This window comes from Somniosus microcephalus, chromosome 20 (genome assembly GCF_052327205.1).
Source record: "Somniosus microcephalus isolate GS21.2 chromosome 20, FLI_Smic_1.0, whole genome shotgun sequence".
Taxonomy (NCBI): Eukaryota; Metazoa; Chordata; class Chondrichthyes; order Squaliformes; family Somniosidae; genus Somniosus; species Somniosus microcephalus.
This window is the reverse complement of record NC_141006.1, coordinates 54045090-54071869: the sequence shown is the minus strand read 5'-3', so window position 1 is coordinate 54071869 and position 26780 is coordinate 54045090. Positions and strand designations below refer to the sequence as shown.

Below are 26780 nucleotides of genomic sequence, written 5' to 3'. Positions count from 1 at the left end.
ACCCCACGTCTTCCCGTGCAGTATCAGACAAACATCAGCCACTTCTCAGCCTTGGAGAGACTATAATTGATAGTAAGAGAGTGGCAGACTTGTTAAATGAGTACTTTGTATCCATTTTCATATTGGAGGAAGTGAACAAAATACCAGTGGCACAAAGGAACCAAAAAATAAGTCAACGGGAGGAACTTAGCGGAATTAATGCACGTTTTTTGTGGCAATGGAGAAAATAATGAGACTTAAGACCAATAAATCTCCACGATCTGATGGTTTCTAACCCAGGGTGTTAAAATAGGTGAGGAAATTGCAGATGCGTTAGTCATAATTTTCCAACGCTCTTCTAAATGTAAAAATTGTGCGCCTTTGGATTGGAAAATTGCAAATGTCACTCCATTATTTAAGAAGAAAAGGAGGGAAACCAGGTAACTACAGACCTATCAGTTTATCAATTATGGGGAAGTTGCTGGAATCATCACAGAAAGAGTGACTGAGCACTTGGACAAGTATCAGTTGATCAGAGAGTCTGCATAGATTTGTGAAGGATAGGTCATGTCTGACTAATCACCTTGAACTTTGAGATCACTAGGTGGCGGATTGGGGAGTATCTATGGATACTGTCTATATGGACTTCCAGAAAGCATCTGATAATGTCCCGCACAAGAGATTATTAGCAATAAGGAAAGTGCATGGAACTGGAGGTAACCTTGTAACATGGATTAATAATTGGTTGGAAATAGAGTAGGGATAAAGGGTTTGTTCTGATTGGCAGGCTATGACAAGTGGTGTTCCCCAGGGATCTCTACTGGGGCCTCATATGTTCACCATATCTATCAATGACTTAGGACAAAAGGAATAGAGAGTTGTATATGACACTGAGTTAGGAGGCACTGTAAGTTGTGTGGATGGGAGGAGGAAGTTACTCAGGGACATACAGGTTAAGTGAGTGGGCAAAAATATGGCAGATGGAATTCAAGGAGGGCTCATCCACTTTGAATGCGAGAAAGAGACTGGGAGCTGTGGAATAGCAAAGGGATTTGGGTGCTCACATACAAAAATCTGTAAAAGCTAGTGACAAGTACAAACAGTAATCAAAAAGGCTAACTGAATGCTGACATTTATCTCAAGGGTGCTGAAATACAAAAGGGAGGAAGTTATGCTTCAGTTGTACAAGAGACCTTCTGGAATACTGCGTTCGGTTCTGGGCACCTCCCCGCAGGAAGGATATACTGTCCTTCGAGAGGGGGCAGCGTTGATTCGTCAGAACGATAGAGGCTAAAAGGGTTAAATTATGAGGGCAGGCTGCATAAACTTAGCTTGTATGCCCTCGGGTTTAAGACGGTTGAGGGGTGACCTAATCGAGGTATTTAAAATGATAAAAGGATTAGATTGGGCAGCTAGGAGAGAAACTATTTCCTGTGGTGGTGGAGTCCAGAACAAAGGGGCATAATCTTAAAATTAAAGCTAGGCCATTCAGAAGCGAAATCAAGAAGCACCTTTTCTACACAAAAGGGTAGTGGAAATCTGGAAAACTATCCCCAAAACACTGGATGTTGGGGGTCCACGCAAATTTTCAAAACTGAGATTTGATAGATTTTTGTTGGGTAAGGGTATCAAGAGACATGGAGCAACAGTAGGTAGATGGAGTTAAGGTACAGATCCACCATGAACTAAATGAATGGCAGAACAGGCTCGAAGGGCTGAATGAATGGTCTATTCCTGTTCCTATGTTTCTAAGAGGTCTTAACAGAGGACGATGAACCGTGGCTAAATAATCCTGGTCGCAGGGCCAGGCTGCAGAATCAGTCGAAATTCAAACATGTGGTCACAAGTCTGAAGGGTTCAGAGAGAACCCCTGCGCACATATTGACACCAAGACTGAGGGTGTGTGCAGGCGGGCTGACGGGCATGCATGTAAAAGAGACAGAGGGGAATCAGGTTCCAAAGCGGACAGCATCCCACATATTTGATAAACTGCAGACATCATCCCGTTTAACGCCCCTCTTCAAATAAAGTGTGTTCAACACAATTTTATCAGCAACAACTTGGTTTGGCTGGAACACTGAAAATTCCCAAATACAGGAAACTTTGGTTCATCCGGAGGTTAACTGTCCGGAATGCTCAAGCCACCGGCAAAAATCAGGAGCCATTTCGCTAGGTTTTTTTTCTTCTCGTTGCTTTTTTTTTCCAACCAGTCAGGCTCTGCAAGGTCTCGCTGAAGCTGTTGCTAAGCTACAGAGACACTTGCAAGGTACGGCCGACTGTTTAGAAGCTGTAAGTAACAAGGTTTGTTGCCAGATACGGAGCTCAAGCTCCGTATGTTTCAACATTAGTGCTGGTTTGTCCGGCAGTTTTGATGGGACGGCAACAGCTCGGTCCCGTCGGTGCCGGATAGCACAAAGTTTCCTGTACAGGACAGAATGGCTTTCACTGCAGTTACCACAGCACATGATTCATTGAAGAACACAAATCTCCCATTTCCTTCTGCCACTCCACAACTCGAGTTTATAACGCAACGTAAAAACGATCTGGAGATGACCGTTACGAACTTCATGTCTGATTTGTGATATAACCTCTCTCAAAACAGGGAAAGTAGTTATAGAGTAGTGTAATGGAAATCAAACTCTCCAATAAACAATACCACAGACAAATCCTCTTTAGAACTACCAGCTGGGTGGATGTGAAGAGTCAAAAATCTGTTCACACACTGCATACTCATCACAACTTATCTTCTCGCTCAGAACTGCTTTTACTGAAAACCTCCTTTAAACGCCTAAGGCATTAATGCTAGCAGCCATTTGCAGGGAGGGATGCACCAGTTATACTTTGCTAGTAGTGGATAGAAGAGCAGCCATTTTCAGGGATGCAGCAGTCAGCCTATTCACATCCTCAGCTTAAAGAGCTGCTGCAGAAATGTTTGAAACTACATAGAAGCACAGATAAAAAAAGACAGCATCAGCAGAATTTCTTAGTGGGATTCTCCCTCTATCCACGGCAATACAGAGGCAGTACTAACACATCAGAGAAGCTGTAAGCCCGAGGCAGATTTGGAAAAAATTCCACCTCAAACCATGCTTACACCTGGAATGAATATTTACAATCAAATTTAAAACGAGAAGCAGAGATCAGTTCTCCATGTGGTTGAGCAGAGCGATGTTGGCTGTGCGTGTATCCTGAGCAGCAGCTGACACTACAGCAGACGCAACAATCTCATTTACGTCAATGTATTTCGACCAGAGGCAAAATTAAATCAGTTGGGCCCGGTTCAGTGACAGAGCCCTGTGCAACTATAAAAAATCATATTTTTAACAATTTTAAAATAGTTAAACACAGATTATAGGAGGTAATGTAGACTTTGTAAATGTAAACACTGTCCTTACTTAAACCAGACCATCACCCGCACAGTTTGAACAGGGTCGTTTCTATTTTAAAATTGGAATCACTAAATTTTAGAAATTTACACAACTAAAATGGCTGCCAACGATGAACTATGCTCTCATCCATGCAGACAAGTGATAAGCAAACTAGCTTGTTGGGAGGGCGAATTGTTCACACGAATATTCATTCCTTAGTTTGGATTCTCAATAAAGAACAGTAAAATGTTGGTACAAGTTTACATTTTTAATTCCAACTGATGGTTGCAGTTTTGAGACTTGCAGACGATGGCAGTGTTCTCACTGAACCAAGGCACTGATGTACTGTGCATCCTGCATTTTCAAAGCTGAATACATTGATTTGTCTGAGCCAATTGCCACGGCAACAGTACTTATTCCACCAGTCAACAGTGGCACATGCCTTGCTGTTCACGGGAGGTCAAAGGTCAGCAGCAGAGTCAATTACTGCAAAAGAAGATCATTAACGCTGCAGGAAGCCCAAAAACATCCTTTAACACCTACTTCCTTCCTCACCGCCAATCACCCCAGGAAGTGTATGGCAAACTCTATCCCACCAGTGTGTGAATGATTCTTTAAAACCTCTCTCCCACTCGCACACAAGTCCATATCTCCAGTCTCACCTGTCTTGTGCATCTAACTATAGCTTTATCTCCATTCGACTCTCCAGCCATTCCACATATTTTTTTTGTTTTTTTTTTAAATCTAAAAAGCCGTTTTATCAACTCCCTCCTGCTGCCGCCGTGTCCTCCACCCAAATCAAAAATGACACCCAGAAAGGTCATTTTTATTCAATGGAAATGGTTTAAGTTTTGACCCTTTGCTTTCAGTTACAATGTAAGAAGACAGGAGAGGGAATATTAGCCCAAGATTTCACGCTATCTGTACGTACCTCGATTCTTCAACTTCCCAAAGGCCTTTGTAATCAACTTGAAACTCTGCCATGGGTTTAAGAATTCATAGAGGAATGGAACAATTTCAGCAGATACAGTGACAGATAACCCACCATCGGTTGGAGGGGCTTGGCTTCAACCAACTGAAACCTACACTTTCATCGAGTAGCATGGGAACCAGAAAAGCAATTATTTTTTTATTTTTTTTAATTGATGTTCACAAACAAGATAAAATCTGACCGCACTCCAACAGCTGTGGGTGAAGTCATCGTGTGGTGTAGTACTGAGCCAAAGACCAGCAGGTCCCACCTTCGATCCTCCGGCTGTGCCGAGTGCAAAAACTGGCCAGGGTTTACCCTTGATCACTAAAGGCAGCCCTTGCTCATGTAGCTGGCTGAAGCCAGAATCAGAGCCATCCTCCACAGTCAAACAGCCAGCCAACACACAAAGAATGGCCATTTGGGTGAGGAACTACTGGGTTCCGTGGAACTCCGAAGAAAGAAAACTGGGGTGAGGGGGATCTCTTTGGCCACCAGATTCTGATGTTAATAACTGCATTCTATTGTAATGTGGCTCAGGGTTGACTTTTTCTTCTCTCCAATTCCCCAGAACGCTCGCTCCTCTGTGTTTCAATAGTAAAAGCAATCACTCTCCCAGAGATCTGAAACCCAGGCACCGAACCCCATAATTCCCAGAGTTTGTGCCTCAATCAGCCGCTTGCTAGTTTGAATTATTAGTGCAGAGAATGTTATGGGACAGAAAACAGCAATGGTCCAACAGATCACTGGTCCTCAGCCTTGCTTGCACACATGCAGAATTGTTAAGAGCATTCAGTACAACACACGAAGCTTTGCAATTGGAAGGCACTCAATATCTTTGATGGAAGCAGATGTGAAAGGAAAGTCATTTGCGCTTTACAGATTAATGCAGTGAAACATTTTAATTTTTTTTTTAAACAGTAGTACTGAGAAATTAAATGCCAAGCTCAAGTAACAGGACACCAGGGCCCTGACACAGCATAACACATACAAGCAGGACGCCCCAGGGCCACGACACAGCATAATGCATACAAACAGGATGCCAGAGCCCCGACACAGCATAGCACATACAGACAGGAAGCAGGCCCCTGAAGGGAGGCACGAGAATAGTAACAGGAAGCAGGCCCCCAACACTGAATATCAATACACAGCCAATAACAAGCAAGGACCCAGCTCAGAAGGTAGACGGTAGAGCAATATGAAACCACAGTGTATATATAGGCCAACTACAAAGCACTCACAAATTGCCCAGTGTAAAATCCGGTTAACTTATCCTGTCTAGTCAGGCAGAGGCTGTATCCCATGAAATATTCCCAGGGCTGGGGAATTCCCTGCAACATCAGCCTCACTTTCTTGTCCACTTATTCAAGTGTCTGCCAAAAAACAGCAGCACTCACTCCCCTGCTGAGATACAAGAAATTCTACAAACAAACCGGATGTGCACATGGGACTGACACATCATATAGTGAACTGAGCGTTACCACGAATGTCACATTACTCTATACAGCAGCCATTACAGAACATCACCAGTAACTATAGGACACAAATCTTTAAAATCTACAAGTTGGCACGTTTACACACCAGGACCTTGATGGTGAAAAATGTACACCCCTATAACATTTAGCAAACATGTGAAAGCTCTCTGATATAGTTATCTCACAGCTACAATTTGCACATTTCAACTAGTACTGTACCTGTAAATCACTAAATAGCTAGTAGCAACTGGTCTTCACCTCACCAGTCAGCATGACAACCATCTTTCCCACTGAAAGATCCATCTTTGCCACTGATAGACATTTTTTTCCACTTGCAGGTGCAGCAACATTGACTGAAGCCAAGACCACAGAACCCATTAACTCAGACCCTCCTCCAAAGTATTCAAATCCAAGAATGGGTCAGAGGGTGCAAGACAGAATAAAACGCTTTGTACCAAAGTCTGATGGGAGTGTTGGCCCAGTGGGAGTGGGAATCTCAAGAACTCCAAGATTAAGTGAGTGGGCTTCCCCTTTACCACAGTACAAACAAATTCCCACTTCCCCTCCCCTTGTGTTGCACCTGGGTCACAGACTGGACTGGAGCAAACCATTCACATGCAGTAACAGGATCTATTTTCATTGGGTAGCTCGACCTGTGATATGGGGAAAAACCCTCCGCCTTTGTAATTATGACCAAGCAGTAGGTATAAAAACTCAAATGCTGTCCAGTGAAGCAATTCACCGCATGCACTGGGATATTCAAATACTGAGTGGCTGGGAACATCTGCTGAGCCATTTAAAGTTAGAGTAAACAAGTCAGGCAGCACCACAGATTCACTCTATCCCATTCCTAAAGCCAAGGGGCAGAGAGGGAAGTGGGAGATGTAGGTAATGCCAGCAGGATGTCGGGTGAAAACTCATGAAACAGTTTTGCAGTGAGGAGTGCCACTTTAGTCAGTTGCTTCACATAAGCAGTTACAAAATAAACAGCAAATGTGGAGCAAATGACTTCAAAAAAGATGAATTGGAGACCTGTACCCGACAGCAATGAGCGCCGAGGGCCAGCGGAGGATCACTAGAGACCTGTGCCCGACAGCTCTGAGAGCCAGCGGAGGATCACTAGAGACCTGTGCCCGACAGCACTGAACGCTGAGAGTCAGCGGAGGATCGCTGCATCGAGCGACTCTCAAACTGGAAACTTCCCAGGTTGGTTGGGAGAGAGCGCGCTCCATCTCACTGTTTCTAGCGCATTAAGAAAAGCATTTGGACCCCAAAGAAGAATGCTAGAGTCACAGAGCGACAGCAGCCCAGGGACAAGCCCCCTCAGAGAGAGCATGACAAGTGGGAGGTAGCAGCAGAGGGCTGGGGGCACAAAGCATCAAGCCAGCTCTCCTCACACTGCACGAGGGAGTGCTGTGCAACTCTCACTTCCTGCACAGCAGTGTATTCAGGGCCGCAGCCAAGGGGAATGCAAACCTCTGCAAACACTCTCTTCAGTAATGCCCTCCTGGTCTATCAAATTAAATAAATTGAGTTTTAATTGAAAATAAGTTGAGTTTTAATTAAGACCGACCGGATACACGGCCCCTGCCCGTGCACACGGCCCCTCCTGTACTTCCAACTTTGATACGGTTGACCACACCATCCTCCTCCAACAACTCTCCTCCGTTGAACAGCTAGATGGGCCTGCCCTCGCCTGGTTCCATTCCTATCTATCCAGTCGTAGCCAGAGAATCTCCTGCAATGGCTTCTCTTCTCACTCTCACACAATTACCTCTGGAGTCCCCGAAGGATCAATCCCTCTATTTTTCATCTATATGCTGCCCCTCATCCGACGTCATCCAAACACTTCAGCTTTTTAATTTTTTTATTTATTCATTCACGCGATGCGGGCGTCGCTGGCGAGGCCAGCATTTATTGCCGAACTGCAGCTCCCCCCTCCCTGCTGTTCGTTCTCTCACCACCAGTAACTCGGTCCCTCCTCCAAAGTATTCAAATCCAAGAATGCACCAAACTCTGATGGGAGTGTTGGCCCAACAAAGGCGGGAGTGGGAATTGAAAGCCCAGTCTGGCAGCACTCAGCCAGCAGTGGTGCTACCGACACGGACATCCCCCACTGTGTCGCCACCTCCATCTCTGATGGGTCAGGACATACCCTGGGATGGTGGGGGAGGAGTCTGGGAGATTGGCTGATAGTCATACTCTCAGAATCAGAGACAGGGAGGGGCACAGCCATCAGGAATTTGAACACAGTTTTATTCTTATTGTACCTTTGTGTAACGGTTTGACACAACTGCTAGGCCTTTTCAGAGGGTAGTTAAGAGTCAACCACATTACATAGGATATACGGCACAGAAACAGGCCATTCGGCCCAACCAGTCGAGCCTCTTCCTGTCTTTCCTCATCTAAATCTATGAGCATACCACTATTCCCTTCTCCCTCATATGCTTGTCCAGCCTCCCCTTAAATTCATCTATACTATTCGCTTCAACCACTCCCTGTAGTAGCAAGTTCCACATTCTCACCACTCTTTGGGTAAAGAAGTTTCTTCTGAATTCCCTATTGGATTTCTTGATGACTATCTTATATTGATGGCCTCTAGTTATGCTCTTCCCCCACAAGTGGAAACATTCTCTTTGTATCCACGCTATCAAAACCGTTCATAAAGACCTCTATTAGGTCACCCCTCAGCCTTCTTTTTTCAAGAGAAAAGAGACCCAGCCTGTTCATCCTTTCCTGATATGTACACCCTCGCATTTCTGGTATCATCGTTGCAAATCTTCTCTGCACCTGCTCGAGTATCTCTATATCCTTTTTATATGGCGACCAGAACTGTACGCAGTACTCCAAGTGTGGTCTAACCAAGGTTCGATACAAGTTTAGCATAACTTCTCTACTTTTCAATTCTATCCCTCTAGAAATAAACCTTAGTGCTTGGTTTGCTTTTTTATGGCTTTGCTAACCAGTGGCGCAACTTTGTGACTTGTGTATTTGTACTCCGAGATCCCTGTTCCTCTACCCCACCTAGACTCGCACCCTCCAAGTGATAAGTGACCTCCCTATTCTTCCTACCAAAATGTGATACCTCACATTTATCTGTGTTGAAATTCATTTGTCAATTATTTGCCCATTCTGCAAGTTTATTAATGCCCTCCTGTAATTTGTTGCAGTCCTCCTCAGCATTAACTATCCCCCCCAATTTGGTATCATCCGCAAATTTAGAAATTGTGTTTTTGATCCAAAGTCTAAATCGGTAATATAAATTGTGAACAGCAGTGGTCCCAGCACTGATCCTTGTGGAACACCAGTACCCACCTTCTGCCACTGTGAATAGCTAACCTTTACTCCCACTCTCTGCTTTCCGTTTTGAAGCCAGTTAGCAATCCATTCTGCTACTTGTCCCGACTCCGTATTCTCGGACCTTAGTCATTAGTCTATTATGGGGTACCTTATCGAAGGCCTTTTGAAAATCTAGATAAATGACATCTACTGCATTACCATTGTCTACTCTCTCTTGTTACCTATTCAAAAACGTTGGTCAAGCAAGACTTTCCCTTTTGAAATCCATGCTGACTATTCGTTATTATACTTTTTGTTTCTAGATGTTCTTCTATTCTCTCCTTTAATAGGGATCCATTATTTTTCCTACCATCGCTGTTAAGCTGACTGGTCTATAATTCCCTAGACATGTTCTATCCCCCTTCTTAAATATAGGTATTACGTTAGCTACCCGCCAGTCCTCTGGCACTACACCTTTTTCTAACGAATTATTAAATATGTGTAGTAATGCCTCGGCTATCTCTTCTAGATTCTTTTAAAATGCGTGGATGCAATCCATCCAGACCAGGGGTTTCATCCTGAGATTGATTAGCTTATTTAATATATCCCCTTTTTAAAATTTTAAAAGCACACATCTCATCATCCAATGTCATGTCCACCTGTTCTATCTCCCTGGTAAATACCGAAGTGAAATAATAATTTAATATTTCTGCCATTATGGCCCTATTCCCATCCCAACCTTCCTTTTTTTGCTCCCGGTCCAGCAAATACTTGATTTTAAAATTCTCATCCTTGTGTTCAAATTTCTCCATGGCCGCGCCCCTCCCTATCTATGTAGCCGCCTCCAGCCCTACAACCCTCCGATCCTCCAGTTCTGGCCTCTTGAGCATCCCCTACTTCCTTCACCCCCTTGGTGGCCATGCCTTTAGCTGCCAAGGCTCTAAGCTCTGGAATTCATTCCCTAAATCTCTCCACCTCTCTACCTCCTTTAAGACACTCCTTAAAGCCCATCTCTTCAACCAAGGTTTGTCCCAACGTCTCCTCCTTTGGCTCGTGTAAATTTATGCCTGATTAAACCCCTGTGGGACCTTGGGACATCTTACTACATTAAAAAGGTGCTATATAAATGCAAGTTTATCTTGTTGTTGGATCTCAGAATTTTATAGCTAAGAAAGCCAGACGGCACATGGCATCTGTGCCCTCTCTGGAAAAGTTCTCCACTTAGTCCTATTCCCCTGCCCTTTCCACTAGACCTAGCAGAAGCAGTTTCTCCTGATCTACTGCAACAAAACCCCTCAATTTTGAACCAGATCTCCTCTCAGTCATCTCTCTTCTAATGGGGGGAAAAAACAATTCCTTTCATCCATCCTTGTAACTAATAATCTTATCCCAGGTATAATCTTAAATCTCTGCTCGATGATCTTGACATCTTTCCTAAAGTTGGGCACCCAAGCCTGGATACAATATTGCAACTACAGCCTAACCAATGATTTGTACAAGATTGGCATTATCTCTGATTTTGTATTCTTTGCCCCTATTTATAGAATTTAAGATCCTAATATATATTAAAAAGAGCAGCTTTATCAAGTGGTCCTCCCACTGTTAAAGATTTGAGTATCTGAACCCAGACACTCTGCTTGTCCATGCCTTTCAAAGTTTTACCATTTGATCCTACAGAGCTCTGATCAGGTCATAACCCAAGTCTCATTCAACAGAGCACTGAACTAAATAATGACCATTAGATTTAAACTGTACACACAATAATCACATCTCAAGTGTTACTGAGTGCCTCCCAGGAGGCATCACAGTTTCACTTGTTTCTTAAAAGAAATTGGAGGACCAGAACCAGCTCACAAACCGAGTGCTGTCAACCAAACATTTTTTTTAAAGAATGTTGTACTCATTTCTAATGATTAAATGTTACAACACAGAAATAAATCATATTGCACATGGAATACAGGACAAATTTGCAACAATTGACTGTTCGCATTAGTTAAAAGTCTTGGAGCTGAAATGCTGTGCAGGCTCCTGCCATAGTTCCGGTGGGAGACCAGCCAAACTCCCCAGGGAAACAGCAGAATTGGCATGTGTGTCATTCGCGAGGGTTCTGCAGGTCTCCGAGTTACGACAGGAGACCAGTGGAACATCCGTCAGTGCAAACTTTTCCACCAACTCCAGCCATTATAAATTCCTATGGCCACATTTAGAGTGGAAATTGCCAATGTAAACTTCTGTAATTACACCCTCCAGCCAGTGGAGGGGCTGCAGCATCACCACTAGCACGGAGGCTGTAATTACAATGTGACCAGCTTCCATAGGCATTTTCCATTATTAATGTGGCCAGAGGAATTTGTAATGGAAATATAATAAAAATTAGGATAAACTGTATGACTTTGAAATGGGAATTGAATCCTGTCTGTGCGCCCTGGTCCACTTATACCCATTTCACCCGAAACATACACTTGGTCTTGGCTCCCCGCATGCAACTCCACAGGAGATGGACTTTAGTTCTCAAAAGTGCTCAACTGCCCTATCCCAAACATTGCACTGATCCTCAACAATAACTTTTGAGATAGAAAGAGGAAAGAAACAGACGAGAGAAAAAGCATCAACTTTCAATCTTGTTTATTGCACAAGTGTCGCTACTTCCCCCTCCCCCCCAAAAAAAATCTGGAAAATTTATTCCAGCGCTGATCTATTAAATCACCCGGCATCTACTGGATGTCCAAGCAAGTGCGAAGCAGCGACTAGATGGGCACTCACCGGCAGGCTGGATGGACGCCCCTGCTGCATGAGGGTCAGCTCCTCCTGGTTGGGTTTGTTGGAAGTCAACCCTTGTGGAGCCTGAGTGGCAAACGCTTCCTGAGACAAATCCTGCTACAAGAGACAGAGAAACTAGGAATCATAAGCATTCTGCGAATGTACAAGGAACCAAAATTGATCACTAATGGCCAGAACTGGCCCAATTTGATCCTGCTAACAGGTCAGTTAACTGCACCACTGTCAGAGGTAAGGGAGGGAGGGGGGGGGGGGGGCAAATCAGCAGAAAGCTTCACTGCTTGCTCGATTAATGGCTAATTTCAGCGCTAATCACAAAACTTTATTTGTTGGGTTTGTCTGGTGGCTCGGTGTGTAAATGAAGCTCTCTGTGGCCCTGAGTTGCATGGTTGAGCAAGGGCAGCAGTGGAGCTGTTATAATTGGTGTCTGTGGGTGGCGAGAAGCCAGATTCCTGACCTGGATTCCTATCTGGAAAGCATGCAAGTGTGAACACCAGGAAAGGGCAGAATTGGGTCCTCCCTACAAACAAACAACCTGCCGACACTCACCGGTCGAGCGAGAACCAGAAGGCTGCCGGCAACTGTGACACACTGCAGGACAGGCAAAAATGTAGGGAGACAGAACACTTCAACTATTCAGCCTTTTGCAGGTGCAGGCTGCATAAAGAGACAGGTGAACAATCCCTGGTTCTACCCGAAACATGGCTCCTAACTGCTTGTTTCTTCCAGTCAGCGTACCCAATCAGGTAGCTGCTTCTCGAGCTGAAGTTGAGCAGGGGTTTGATCAGACACCAGTCATTTAAAATCCTTTATAACTCACAACCAATTTCAAAACTGGCAAAAAAAAGGGCGCAGAGCACTGATGTGGTAACGAAGGACATGGTCACCAAGTTAGAGACCACTACCAAGCCAAACAGCTGCAAATTAAATTAAGGAATGCAGGAAATGCAACTTCCAGCCCAAATTAGTGTCCATCTCCTGCACATCAGTGTAGCAGCGTGGGGGGGCGGGGGGGTGTGAAAGCAACACAGTAACAGCAGTGCTTGATGAAAAATGGGCCGATGGGAAAGCACTCGTCTTTAAGACCTAGTACAAAACATACCTGCTGTAGTGGGAACCGTTGCTGTTGAGGGTAGGAAGGCTGTTGCTGGTTGTAGTACGGTGACTGGCTCTGCTGACAGTAACTGCCTGCACCCTGCTGGCTGTACGGAGGCATCTGTGCAGAGGGAAAGAACACAGTTAGAAATGTGATCTACAAAATACACCATAGCCTACACAAACATTCCTCAACTTCACTCGCAGAAAGGAAGTAAAAACAAGTTTTTGTGTTCCAAAAATCTACTGAAAGAAAAATCTAACTGGATTTGACTCCAAGGAGCAGAAAGGCAACACGTTATTCCAATCCTGTTATCGGCTGAACAGCACTGGAAACATTTTCCTTCAGAGTCACAGGCATCATGTGGCGAAGCACTGCTCCCAGCTGGGCACAGAAGAGAGAGATCGGAAAGTGTGCAGCTGCAAGCAGCACGTAGTGTTGGGAACATGCAGTGGAGCCGATCAGGATTCGGTTTCCATGACAGAAACCGCTCAATATACATCCGATGTTACAAAGCAGCACACATTAGTCTCAACAGGGCACTTGTTACTTTGAATAAACGCAAATTTTAGGGTATTGTAGACTTTTGTTGTTGCAAAAGCAGCCTCTGGAAACTAGAACACTTAGTCAGGAAGCACACCTAGAACCTCGTATGGTTGCACTCGCCATTCTCCATTTGTATCCCCCACCAACCCCACCCCCAAATACTTTCTCCAATTGGTGATGTAGCACTTCAGAATTTTTTCACCGACTTTTGTGGGACATTTCAAGCGTGTAGACTAGATGGATTTTTTTTTTTTAACTCCATTTACAGAATTTGAATTGCTATTAGTCTCTACAACTTATATGCCTTTGATATAGTAAACACCCCACAGTGCCTCAGAGCAAACAGGTACTGAACAGCAGTAGAAAACAAAGGTTACAAATATAGGTCTTGGAGGCCTTTAAAGTGGGGAGAGAATTACCACGGTAAAGGGGTTCAGGGGCCACAACCCTCAAAGAGTAGCGTTTAACATGGTTTCTGAAAGGATGTTCAGAGCAAGTTGAAGAAAATTGGACCCCAAATTAAGCACACGCCCAGTCGCAAAGGATCCACAGAGACACTGGATACTCGGTATAGCTGGCGATGCTGGATATGAACCTGGTGTTCTTCCACCAGTGAATGTAGCCTTAGTCTGCCACTAGTATTTTACATACACATTCAATCTCAAGAGGTTCATCACATGGGTGGTTCAGGACTGAATGTTAGTACATCAAGTCGAAGAATTTTTTATGCAACCATAGAAGTTTACAGTGCAGGAAGCCATCATGTCTGTGCTGGCTCTTTGCTAGAGCAAACCAAAACAGATTCCACCCTGCGCTCTCTCCAGAGCCCTGTATCTCCCTCTGCTTCAAATATTTACCCAATTTTCACAAAGACGATGCAATGGTCTCTGCCTCAACCACTCCGTAGCAATGCATTCCACACTCCGACAACTCTCTTTGTAAATAAATTTCTCCGAACCTCTCATCTCACTGTGATCATTTTAAATTGATGGCCCCCTCATCACTGACTCCCAACTATAGAGTCTTTCCCTATTCACCGTATTAAAAGTCATAATTTTACAAACCTCTATTAAATCTCCTTCTCTGTATCGCAAATCTTCCCTCATAACTATCATTTCCCAACTCTGAAATCATCCTGGTGAATCTACACTGTTTACCAACCATTGCTTTCAACAAATATATTGCTTTACACATACTCTACGTCGTATTTAAAAGTCACAGAATGCTGTTGGCCTTATTTTTATGGCTATAACTACCTACACTGACATTTGAGGAGTTATCTATTTGAACTTTCTATTCATCCACACCCTACAGTGTTTTCATTAAGTGTTTGTGGCAGGGATTGAAGATGATGGCTTTAGTCTTCCCAATGTTTAACTGAAGGAAATCGTGGCCCATCCAAGACTGGATATTGGACAAGCAGCCTGATAACAGAGGGAGTTGGAGGGTCAGAGTAGGAGATCGGCATGATTTTAGTACAAAGAGGCCCTGCTGAATCTAGTTTGAGGAAATGAAGTGGGGCAAGTAGGGAATGAGAACTGTGAATCTAAGAAACAGCAATCAAAATAAAATTAGGTTTAATATGAAAACCGAGAAGAGGGAAAAAGAAGTTTCAATGAAATTAAAAAGGTAGCCGAGGTAAACTATAAAGGCAAATCATGCCTGATGAATTTAATGGAGTTCTGAAATAACTGTGTATTGATAAAGGAAATGTAGCAAATATTGTGCATATGGATTTTCAAAAGGTATATGAACGTGCCACAGTAGGCTTGTTGGATAAAATGAAGAGACGTAGTATTAAGTGGAGTGTGGTTAACTGAGAAGAGGGCAGGAGGAAACTTCAGACATGTAGATGTCAGAAGAAATTTAATGCGAGGTGAAAAAATGAAATGCACACTAGACGGTAAATTTTTTTTAGAGGAACAGAGATTTAAAAGTTTAATCTTTTAAAGGTGAATGACAAATTGATAAAGTTGTGCAAATAAAAACGCATAGGGGATCCTAGGTTTTATAGGTTGGGGCACCAGTTATAAAAGCAGAGGTAATGCTAACCCATTAGAAATCATTGGTTAGATGAAAGTTGTGTCCAGTTTTGGGCACTTTACTTTAGGAAGGATGTCTAGGCCATGGACAGAGTGCAGAAGAAATTCACTAAAATGATCTGAGATGAGAGGCTTTAGTTATGAGGTGAGACTAGAGGATCAGAGGTTCTTTTCATTAGAACAGAGAAGATTAAGAGGAGATCTAATAGGTGTTCAAAATTATAGGGGATTTTGATAGAGTATATATTTTCACTGGTTGGTGAGTCAGTAATTAGAAGGCATAAATTCAAGAACGAAGGACAGAGGAATGTTCTGCCAGAAATAGAAACAGAAAATGCTGGAAATACTCAGGTCAGGCAGCATCTGTGGAGAGAGAAACAGAGTTAACGTTTCAGCTCAATGACATTTCATCAGGGTCATGCGCTGATGAAAGGTCATCAACTTGAAACGATAACCGTTTCTCTCTCCTCAGATGCTGCCTGACCTGCTGAGCATTTCCAGCATTTTGTTTTTATTTCAGATTTCCAGCATCTGCAGTATTTTGCTTTTGTATTAATGTTCTGCCAGAAACAGCGCTGGGAGCAGAATCTAGTCGATTTTAAAAGGGAAGTAGATAAATATTTGCAATATAAACATTTAGAAAGCTTTGGGGAAAGTAGCGACACAGGTTAAAAAGGCCATAAAAAAAGCAAAGGACTGGGACTCACCTTTAGAAGGATAGAATTGAAAAGCAGAGAAGTTATCTTAAACTTGTATAGCACCTTGGTTCGACCACACAGATTACCATGCAGAGTTCTGGTCTCTATATTATTAAAAGGACAGAGGCGCTGGAGAAGGTTTAAATTTTTTTTACTAGAATGATACCAGAACTGAGAGGTTATACCCATCAGGAAAGACTGAACAGGCTGGGGCTCTTTTCTCTGGAAGCGAGAAGGCTGAGGGGTGACCTGATAGAGGTCTTTAAGATAAATGAAAGGGTTTGATAGGGTAGACGTAGAGATGATATTTCCACCTGCAGGCAAGACCAGAACTAGGGGCCATAAATAGAAGATAGTCATTAATAAATCCAATAGGGAATTCAGGAGAAACTTCTTTACCCAGAGAGTGGTTAGAATGTTGAACTCGCTACCATAAGGAGCAGTTGAGGCAAATAGCATAGATGCATATAAGGGGAAGCTAGATAAGCACGAGGGAGAAAGGAATCGACGGTTATGGTGATGGAGATGGGGTTTGATGAAGGGCGGGAGGAGGCTCGTGTGGAGCATAAACACCGGCATAGATCTGTTGGGCCGAATGGCCTGTTTCTGTGCTGTAAATACTTTGCAAGAGGTCTGAGTCTGAATGGAGAGTTCTGCCAGAGAGCTGGCACAGGGGCGATGGGCTGAAAGGCTTCGTGTACTATAAAATTCAGATTTTATGATCCACGGTCTAGGTTCATGAATGCAGAATGGCCAACCGATCAAGTCATTCCCAAAAAATCTTCATTAATTGGTTTTTGCCCCTCTCTGATTTGAAATGGTCTCAAGCAGCTTTTTGAACCAGTGTTCCAAAGATTAACAGTAGTATAGCCATTCTCCAGCACTAACTATCACAATGTCTACTTACATAGTCATATACTTATATAGTCATGCAGGGCATACTTTAGGCAGGGAAAGATTGGTGCATATACTATTTATCCTATCACTTTTTGATATGAATTTTGGGCACAGGGTGGTACAGAAGCCTTTATTTTAAGATGGTCAACAGCAATGATTGATTTACTGGCCCTGGTTTCCAGGTCACTGTCCAGATACTGTAACCCAAGAAACTGCAGGCTGCTCGTGGATCTTTTATTTGATGCTTGAAACACTTTGTATTTTGGACTTTTTCTCTTTCCGTTCTTTTACTCACTTTTTACAAAAATGATGCGGTCAATGTTTAATAAGTGCTCTTGGAATGACCCAAAAGAGACAGCACGTTTCCACAGAGCACGTGCCCAATCTCAGCCAGGCCAGAAAAACACTCCTCCACAAAGGAAAAAGGAACAAGGTAACAAATATCAGCTCGAGGAGACATGAGCTCGGAAGTTCCAGAGGACCACAGGGGCGGAGAGGGGTAGAAACTGGCTCTAAAAATTGAATTAAACCTCTCTTCCATATCAAACAGCAGTGGAGTTTTACTCAGTTCCAAGGTTCTCCAGACTGCAACAATGACTTGTAGCTAAGGGGGAGAAAATAAAGCAACCTCTGTTATGGGCACATGTGAATTTTAACGGTAGCTAGAATGATTTAATACTGATGTAAATTTGGAAGTGAATAACCATAAAGGGCACATAAAGACAGATCAATTTGAATCACATGTTTCTTCAACACAACTTCTCCTTGCTCGCCACCCACCTCCCAAAATTATTTTTACTATAAATCACCACAAATCATGGAAGTCCCAATAGCAAGAGGAGAAATCTTGGCAGAGCAACTGTGGGAAAATAAAACCAGAATCAGGATAGTCCATGACCGAGCCCACCTGCTCCAAATCCTTGTTAGAAAAGATGACAGTACCATCAGCTGCTGGTCTTTGCTTACCATCTCTCCAACAGTTTGGTAGAGATCAGTGAGTGGAGTGCTACATCCAGCTGACCTGCCAAGCACTGAATAATTACAGCACCATTCTCAAAGCTACTCAGGCCTACTCCTGTTCCTATCTCTATGTTACTATGTTACTATCCAATATTCATAGATAGACAGAGAGAGTGAGAAATGGGCATGTTTGCTTTTCTTAAATATGAGCATGGCGAGCAAGGAACAGGTGTTACGAGGTAGGTGAGTGAAAAAGCCACGACTGACTGGACTTCAATATGGGATCTGGAGATACATGGCCTCACACGACTGCTGCAGGCATATTCAGAACTTCCAATAGATTATTGAGAAATAAACTGCCATTATAAATATTATTAGTAGAAATACAGCAACACAATTTAAACAAAGCCCAGTATGACAATTTTTGCAGGTTACACCTTGTAAAGACTGTGTATAGAGGCCAAACCATTGTCCTCTGCACTGTCCCATCACAGGCCCACACTCTGGGGCTGTTAAGTGATCTTCACTTTGGTTGTCACAAACACCATACACACTTTATTCTTTTCTGCTTTGCGCCTTCAACACATTGCTTCTGAAATCCTTTGCATATCTCATTTCAAAGTGGCTTCTCTGCACGAATCATTACCAGCACTGATCTCTGTTATTTCATCAATAACACTGGTTGGTAAACAAAGCATGAGGTTCCTCTATCAGAGGAATGTGGATTTGGTCCAAAACTCAGATAGAGATGCAATGAACATTCAGCACCTGTATAGTGCATTAGAGTGACGGGAGCACAACAGAAGAGGCTGAGCTAGTTTCACCATTGGACAGGAAGCCTAGTCACAGGGTGTTGTATATGATCTCCCTATGCTATGGTGGGTTACAAGGACCAAGTAGAGCACGGATGATGCAGTTGTACACGTACTTTATTGGATCTCTCGTCACTCCTCACCTGTTGTGGGTACTGCAGCCCGCCCCCCATGGTGCCTTGGGCCCGGCCCTGCACACCCACGGGATAGCGCTGAGGCGCTGGAGGTCCATACGGTTGTCCTGGGTAAGGGCCGCTCTGTTGCGGTGGTGCCTGCTGTGCATATGGATTATTGCTGCCGCCATACGGCTGAGGTCTCTTCATCCCCATCTGGTCCATAGGGCTAGTCGGCTGATAAAGGAAATAGACCAGTGATTAGTTACTGTTGAGAATATAATTCTACCAGCCAATTCCAACAGCTGCAGTTATTCGCACACTTCAGGAGGGTCCATTAGTTTCTCAAAGTATACAGACAAAAGGAGAGAAAACGAGCTAATGCATTTACAAGCCTGGAAATAAATTGAACCAGAAATTGAGTTTTTTCTTTCTCCATTTACAAATGCACTTTTCCTCAGTTGAATGTGATACATAGTCAGCAAGGGATGTATATTAAAATTACAAGATTGGTAAGTAAATCAAATGGTTGCTCATGGTGTTCATTCTCTTAAAGCAGTTATTTTTTTTAAGACACCCACTGACATTCATTACTGCCATTAGGCCTGTCTCATCTAAATTATCGTGCTCAAAATGACCATCACATGACGAGCCAGCACCTTGTAACAGCAGTCACTGAATTATTAAGGAGGAGACCGTGTCATTCTCAGAGCTCAAATCTCTAATAAGAACACAACCATCCTTGCAATGAAAGATAAGGAGGGTAAAACAAAGAAGAGCAACTATATTAATATAGACACATGCAGGAATATTCTGAATTGTTGCATAACACCCTGTACAATTCCTATCAAGTATCGTGTACATCCCCCAGAGTACAGGGTCAGACCCTAGTCTGCTGCAAGTCAATTGAGCAGGACTCAGACCCACGCTCCAGTGACGCAGCCCAACCATCACCAGCTCACGTTACTGGAACTAATTCAGGCAAGAGCTGATGCACAAAGGGCGAGATGCCAGAAAAGGTCATGAAGATAGCCACAGCAGAAAGAACAAAGCCACTACAAACAGCAATGTTTAGTACCCGATCCAATCACTGACATCCTTACAATAAGAAAGTCAATCAAGGAATTGCTCTAGAGAAGCCAATCTCTATTAAACTACAAACAAAATTCAACACGTACAAGTTCACGGAAACTACTTCCGCCTTTGGGGCAGACTTCTGGCAGTCTCCCAATCCAATCCTTGCAGCGCTGCATTCTCAATCCTTGCAATGCTGCATTCTCAATCCTTGCAACACTGCACTGCAGAATTGTGTTACACACCCCCACCCCCTCCCTCCAGGGTCTGCCAAATTGCTTTAAGGCCCATGCAGAAATATTGTAACCCGCTGCATATCCCCAACCCTGGGATAGGAGCGACAGTGCAGCCCAGACTCGGGGGCACCGAACAGGACAGGGAGAATTTCTGAAACAGTTGTTGGGTTCTCAAATTGAAATATAATTGAAGTACTGCATTACATGGCTTCTAGTGCAATTGAACAGCCCTACAGACCATGAGGTTAGCCCTCCCTTTGTGTCATATACTGTTGCTCAGCTGAAGATGAGAAGCCAACATACCACCCAAGATCAGAGACTCAACGAGACATCCCCTCACCAGCTGTGCTGTGTCATTTCCAAGTCAGACATGACATTTTCTGGTGACCCCCCCCAGTGGATATTCTCTCTTCACAAGACCCCTTAAAGTTACCCCACTAAAGGGGGTTGGTATTGCTGCCGTTGGCTCCTAGTTGCAGAGCTCACCTTTTGATTTACTGGTTAAAAGCAATCAGAGGCAACCCATGAATAGAATTCCTCTGCCATTGACCTCAGTGCCATTTCCCCATAAGTTAATCAGGAAACAGCTATAGAATAAACTTTTACACTGATCAAGAATCAAAATCCATTTTCTTCCTAAAAAAAGAGAAAGTCACTAAAAACTAGGATATGCCTATTTTGCCATCACCCAATTATTTTATTAGAAATTGATCTACTCACATGAACCACATTTACACATACCTCCAGTGCAGCGATTATACATCTTAAACCCAGACTTTAATGCAATGGTATTCGACAGGGTGGCAATGTTACACTGAGCCACACGCTGCTGGCTGCCATTTTGTGAACTACTGTGGACATTTTGTGGAGTGCACTAATGCAGACCTGGGGACGGGAGCATAATGGTAATGTCACTGGGCCAGTAATCCAGAGGCCTGGACTAATGATCCAGAGACATGAGCTCAAATCCCATCACAGCAGCTGGGGAATTTAAATTCAGTTAATTAAATAAATCTGGAATAAAAAGCTAGTATCAGTATTGGTAACCATGAAGCTATCGGATTGTCGTAAAAACCCATCTGGTTCACTACTGTCTTTTAGGGAAGGAATTCTGTCGTCCTTACCTGGTCTGGCCTATATGTGACTCCAGACCCACAGCAATGTGGTTGACTATTAACTGTCCTCTGAAATGGCCTGGCAAGCCACTCAGTTGTAACAAACCGCAATGAAACACAAGAAGAAGAATGGAACCGGACGGACCACTCAGCATCGACCTCGGCAATGGCACATCCAGCCCAGTCGACCCTGCAAAGTCCTCCTCACCAACATCTGGGGACTTGTGCCAAAATTGGGAGAGCTGTCCCACAGACTAGTCAAGCAACAGCCTGACAGTCATACTCTCAGAATCATACCTTTCAGCCAATGTCCCAAACTCCTCCATCACCATCCCTGGGTATGTCCTGTCCCACCGGTAGGACAGACCCACCAGGGGTGGCGGCACAGTGGTATACAGTCAGAAAGGAGTGGCCCTGGGAGTCCTCAACATTGACTCCGGACCCCATGAAGTCTCATGGGTTCAGGTCAAGCATGGGCAAGGAAACCTCCTGCTGATGACCACCTACCGCCCTCCCTCAGCTGATGAATCAGTACTCCTCCATGTTGAACATCACTTGGAAGAAGCACGGAGAGTAGCAAGGGCACAGAATATACTCTGGGTGGTGGACTTCAATGTCCATCACCAAGAGTGGCTCGGTAGCACCACTACTGACCGAGCTGGCCGAGTCCTGAAGGACATAGCTGCCAGTCTGGGCCTGCAACAGGTGGTGAGAGAACCAACACGAGGGGGAAAACCTACTTGACCTCGTCCTCACCAATCTACCTGTCGCAGATGCATCTGTCCATGACAGTATTGGTAGCAGTGACAGTGACCACCGCACAGTCACTGTGGAGACGAAGTCCCGTCTTCACACTGAGGACACCCTCCATCATGTTGTGTGGCACTACCACCATGATAAATGGGACAGATTCAGAACAGATCTAGCAGCTCAAAACTGGGCATCCATGAGGCGCTGTGGGCCATCAGCAGCAGCAGAACTGTATTCCACCACAATCTGTAACCTCATGGCCTGGCATATCCCTCACTCTACCATTACCATCAAGCCAAGGGACCAACCCTGGTTCAATGAGGAGTGCAGGAGAGCATGCCAGGAGCAGCACCAGGCGTACATGAAAATAAGGTGCCAACCTGGGGAAGCTGGAACAACACAGGACTACATGCATTCTAAAAGCAGAAGCGGCAGGCTATAAACAGGGCTAAGCAATCTCTCAATCAACGGATCAGATCAAAGCTCTGCAGTCCTGCCACATCCAGTCGTGAATGGTGGTGGACCATTAAACAACTAACGGGATGAGGAGGCTCCATGAATATCCCCATCCTAAATGCTGGGGGAGCCTAGCACACGAGTGCAAAAGACAAGGTTGAAGCGTTTGCAACCATCTTCAGCCAGAAGTGCAGAGTGGATGATCCATATCGGCCTCCTCCTGAGGTCCCCACCATCACAGAAGCCAGTCTTCAGGCAATTCAATTCACTCCACGCGGTATCAAGAAACGGCTGAGCGCACTGGATACAGCAAAGGCTATGGGCCCTGACAACATCCCGGCTGTTGTGCTGAAGACTTGTGCACCAGAACTAGCTGCGCCTCTAGCCAAGCTGTTCCAATACAGCTACAACACTGGCATCTATCCAACAATGTGGAAAACTGCCCAGGTATGTCCTGTCCACAAAAAGCAGGACAAATCAAATCCGGCCAATTACCGCCCCATCAGTCTACTCTCAATCATCAGCAAAGTGATGGAAGGGGTCATTAACAGCACTATCAAACAGCATTTACTCACCAATAACCAGCTCACTGATGCCCAGTTTGGGTTCCGTCAAGACCACTCGGCTTCCGACCTCATTACAGCCTTGGTCCAAACATGGACATAAGAGCTGAATTCCAGGAGGTGAGGCGAGAGTGACTGCCCTTGACATCAAGGCAGTATTTGACTGAGTGTGGCATCAAGGAGCCCTAGTAAAACTGAAGTCAATGGGAATCGGGGGGGGGGGGGGGCGGGCGGAGAGAACTCTCCACTGGCTGGAGTCATACCTAGCACAAAGGAAGATAGTTGTGGTGGTTGAAAGTCAATCACAGCCCCAGGACATCGCTGTCCCAGGACATCGCTGCAGCAGTTCCTCAGGGCAGTGTCCTAGGCCCAACCATCTTCAGCTGCTTCATCAATGACCTTCCCTCCAGCATCAGGTCAGAAATGGGGATGTTCGCTGATAACTGCAGTGTTCAGCGCCATTCACAACTCCTCAGATAATGAAGCAGTCCATGCCGACATGCAACAAGACCTGAACGACGTTCAGGCTTGGGCTGATGAGTGGCAGGTAACATTCGCGCCACAGAAGTGCCAGGCAATCACTATCTCCAACAAGCGAGAGTCCAACCACCATCCCTTGACATTCAACGGCATTACCATCGCCAAATCCTCCACCATCAACATCCCGGGAGTCACCATTGACCAGAAACTTAACTGGACCAGCCACATAAATACTGTGGCAACAAGAGCAGGTCAGAGGCTAGGTATTCTGCGGCGAGTGTCTCACCTCCTGACTCTCCAAAGCCTTTCCACCATCTACATGGCACAAGAGTGTGATGGAATACTCTCCAGTTGCCTGGATGAGTGCAGCTCCAACAACACTCGAAGCTCGACCACCATCCAGGGCAAAGCAGCCCGCTTGATTGGCAACCCATCCACCACCACTGGCTGCAGTGTGTACCATCTACAAGATGCTCTGCAGCAACGCGCCAAGGCTTCTTCGGCAGCACATCCCAAACCCACGACCTCTTCCACCTAGAAGGACAAGGGCAGCAGGCGCACGGGAACACCACCAGCTCCAAGTTCCCCTCCAAGTCACACACCATCCTGACAAAGTATATCGTCGATCCTTCATCATCACTGGGTCCAAATCTTGGAACTCCCTACCTAAGCACTGTGGAAGTACCTTCACCACATGGACGGCAGCTGTTCAAGAAGACGACTCCCCACCACATTCTTAAGGGCATTTAGGGATGGGCAATAAACACTGGCCTTGCCAGTGACGCCCACATCCCATAAATGAATAAATAAAGGACACTGCACACTTACTACATCTGCAGCTAGTTGGACTGCGACACTGCAACTTCTGAACAGAAACAACTACTGTACTATAAGGCAGTCCTTACTTTAAAAAAAGTCTATGATGCTACTGACCATAAAAATACATCCTATGATGCTGACCATAAAAACAAAGCCATTTAAAGTTTACTGGGCAATGCAAAAGTTAGCAGCACTATTACAGGCTGCAACTGCTCACTGATCTTCACACTGTTTTTGCATGAAAGTTTAGGAATTGTACACATTAATCCAATTTGTACACAACTAAAATACACACAATTATATCTGTGGAAAGTTTAAATCCTTGGGCTGACAAGTGGCAGTAACACTTGTGCCATGTAAATACCAGGTAACGACCATCTCCAACACAAAAACGTCTAGCCATCGTCCCCTGACCTTCAACAGCACCGCCATCACCAAGTCCTCCACTATCAACACCCCGGGGGTCACCATTGGCCAGAAGCTGGACCGAACCAGCCACCTCAACAACATGGTTACAAGAGCAGGGCCGAGACCGGGTGCTCTGCAGCAAGTACTCTCCTATCTCCCCTCATACCCTCTCCGAGCTTATCTTGTCCAGGAGATCCACCTTATGCTCCTTCGACCCCATTCCCACTAAACTTGTGACCCAACGTCCCTTCCTGTCCCTCATGTTAGCTGATATTGTAAATAATTCCTTCTCCTCAGGTCAATCTCCAGTCATCGCCCCTCCCCCTCTCCAAAACACCCAACTTTGCCCCCCTCGGTCCTAGTCACCCCCATCTCCAACCTCCCTTTCCTCTCCATAGTCTTGAACGTGTTGCCTCCTCCCAAATGCATGATCGTGTTTCCCACAACTCCATGTTTGAATCTCTCCAATTTGGTGCCCGCCCCTGTTTACAGCACTGAAATGGTTCTAATCAGTCACAAATGACATCCTCTGTGACTGTGACCGTAAATGTATTATCCTTTTTTTGCAGCCTTTGACACTGTTGACTACACCATCCTCCTCTTACGTAAGTGAGGAATGCCCTCACTTGGTTCCACGCTTAGCTATCCAATCGCAGCCAGAGTATCTCCAGCAATGGCTTCTCTTCCCACTCCTTCTTTGTTACCTCGAGTCCCACGGGATCTGTCCTTGGCCCCCTCCTCGACATGCTGCCCCTCGGTGGCATCATCCACAGATACGAGGTCAGGTTCCACATGTCCACTGACAGCATCCAGCTCTGTCTCTCACGATCCTTCTGCTGTCTCCACAATGCACCTACAATTTTCTCCATGGCATTGCTCCATTTAAAAGGGGCTTGGTCTCATATCTTAACTATACGTGCAGTTATCATGGAGGTAAAGTCTTTTATCTCTTTTACATTGTATGTGGTGGCTGTGCAGAAGTGTCAAGAGAGACCCCCAACCTCCAAGCACAGCCTCATTTACCTTCCTTCCTGGCACCACTCCAAGACCTGCAATTCTCACTTATGTTTTTAGCTTCGAGATCCGACAGCAGTTTAAGAGACCCATGACAACGTTGGCCTCCGATACTGTCAGTTCTCTGGAGGTCTGGCCATTTATATTAACTGCTTGAATCCCCCTTATCTGCGATCAACGGCACTCAGTAATGTAAAATTGCAGTTTATTATTTCTGGTGCAGAATTACAGCTCACTTGCCACAGGCCCCTCCAGGGTACTAACACTTGTAGGAAATAAACACAAATCATTACTTTCAGTGATCAATAAATGAAAATGTAGTTATTCCACTATTTGAGCAATTTAAACCATTAAATGAAAATTTAGGATTGGACTAATAATCCAGAAATCTGGACTAATAATTCAGCGAACACAAGTTAAAATCCCACCATGGCAGTTTAGGAACTATTCGGTTCACCTTTTTAAAAAAAAATCTTTACGCCCTGCTGCAATGCAAAATTATAAACATTGGATGGGAGCAGAATATACACATTGAGGACTTCCTCACGAGTGCAGATTACACACACACTTACACACGGCATTTAAGCAGGGTGAGTAAATGAGGAAAGAGGAAGAAAAAGAGTCAACCAGGATTTCTGCGCCTGCTCACTGTTCAGTGATCCCCTGCTGGGAAATGTGGACATTGCGCAGGTCATGATCATACTTCGCTGTGACCCATGCCCAATTAACCGTCTATGCTCACTGGTTGACCACTTAGTTACGATCTCGGAGGGATACCAGCACCCCACTGTTTCCCATCAAGAGTCAACACCTTGAGGAGAGCCAAGAAATGGGAGTGGGGTGCACAGAGAT

General features: G+C 44.7%; 1 protein-coding gene across 11 annotated transcripts in view; it reads right to left on the bottom strand.

Moving 5' to 3' along the window:
* The window catches only part of LOC147103266 (AT-rich interactive domain-containing protein 1A-like), a 120956-nt gene that overhangs the window by 56083 nt on the left and 38093 nt on the right, over positions 1 to 26780 (bottom strand). For 7 of the 11 annotated variants that reach the window (XM_085962723.1, XM_085962718.1, XM_085962719.1 and 4 more), the window contains exons 2-4: positions 19044 to 19250; positions 12952 to 13065; positions 11835 to 11948 (exon numbers count right to left, since the gene is read on the bottom strand). In XM_085962723.1, coding sequence (XP_085818849.1) covers positions 11835 to 11948; positions 12952 to 13065; positions 19044 to 19250 — 435 coding nt within the window. The remainder of the gene's footprint in view (positions 1 to 11834; positions 11949 to 12951; positions 13066 to 19043; positions 19251 to 26780) is intronic. The other 4 variants (XM_085962724.1, XM_085962725.1, XM_085962728.1 and 1 more) reach the window with 2 other exon arrangements.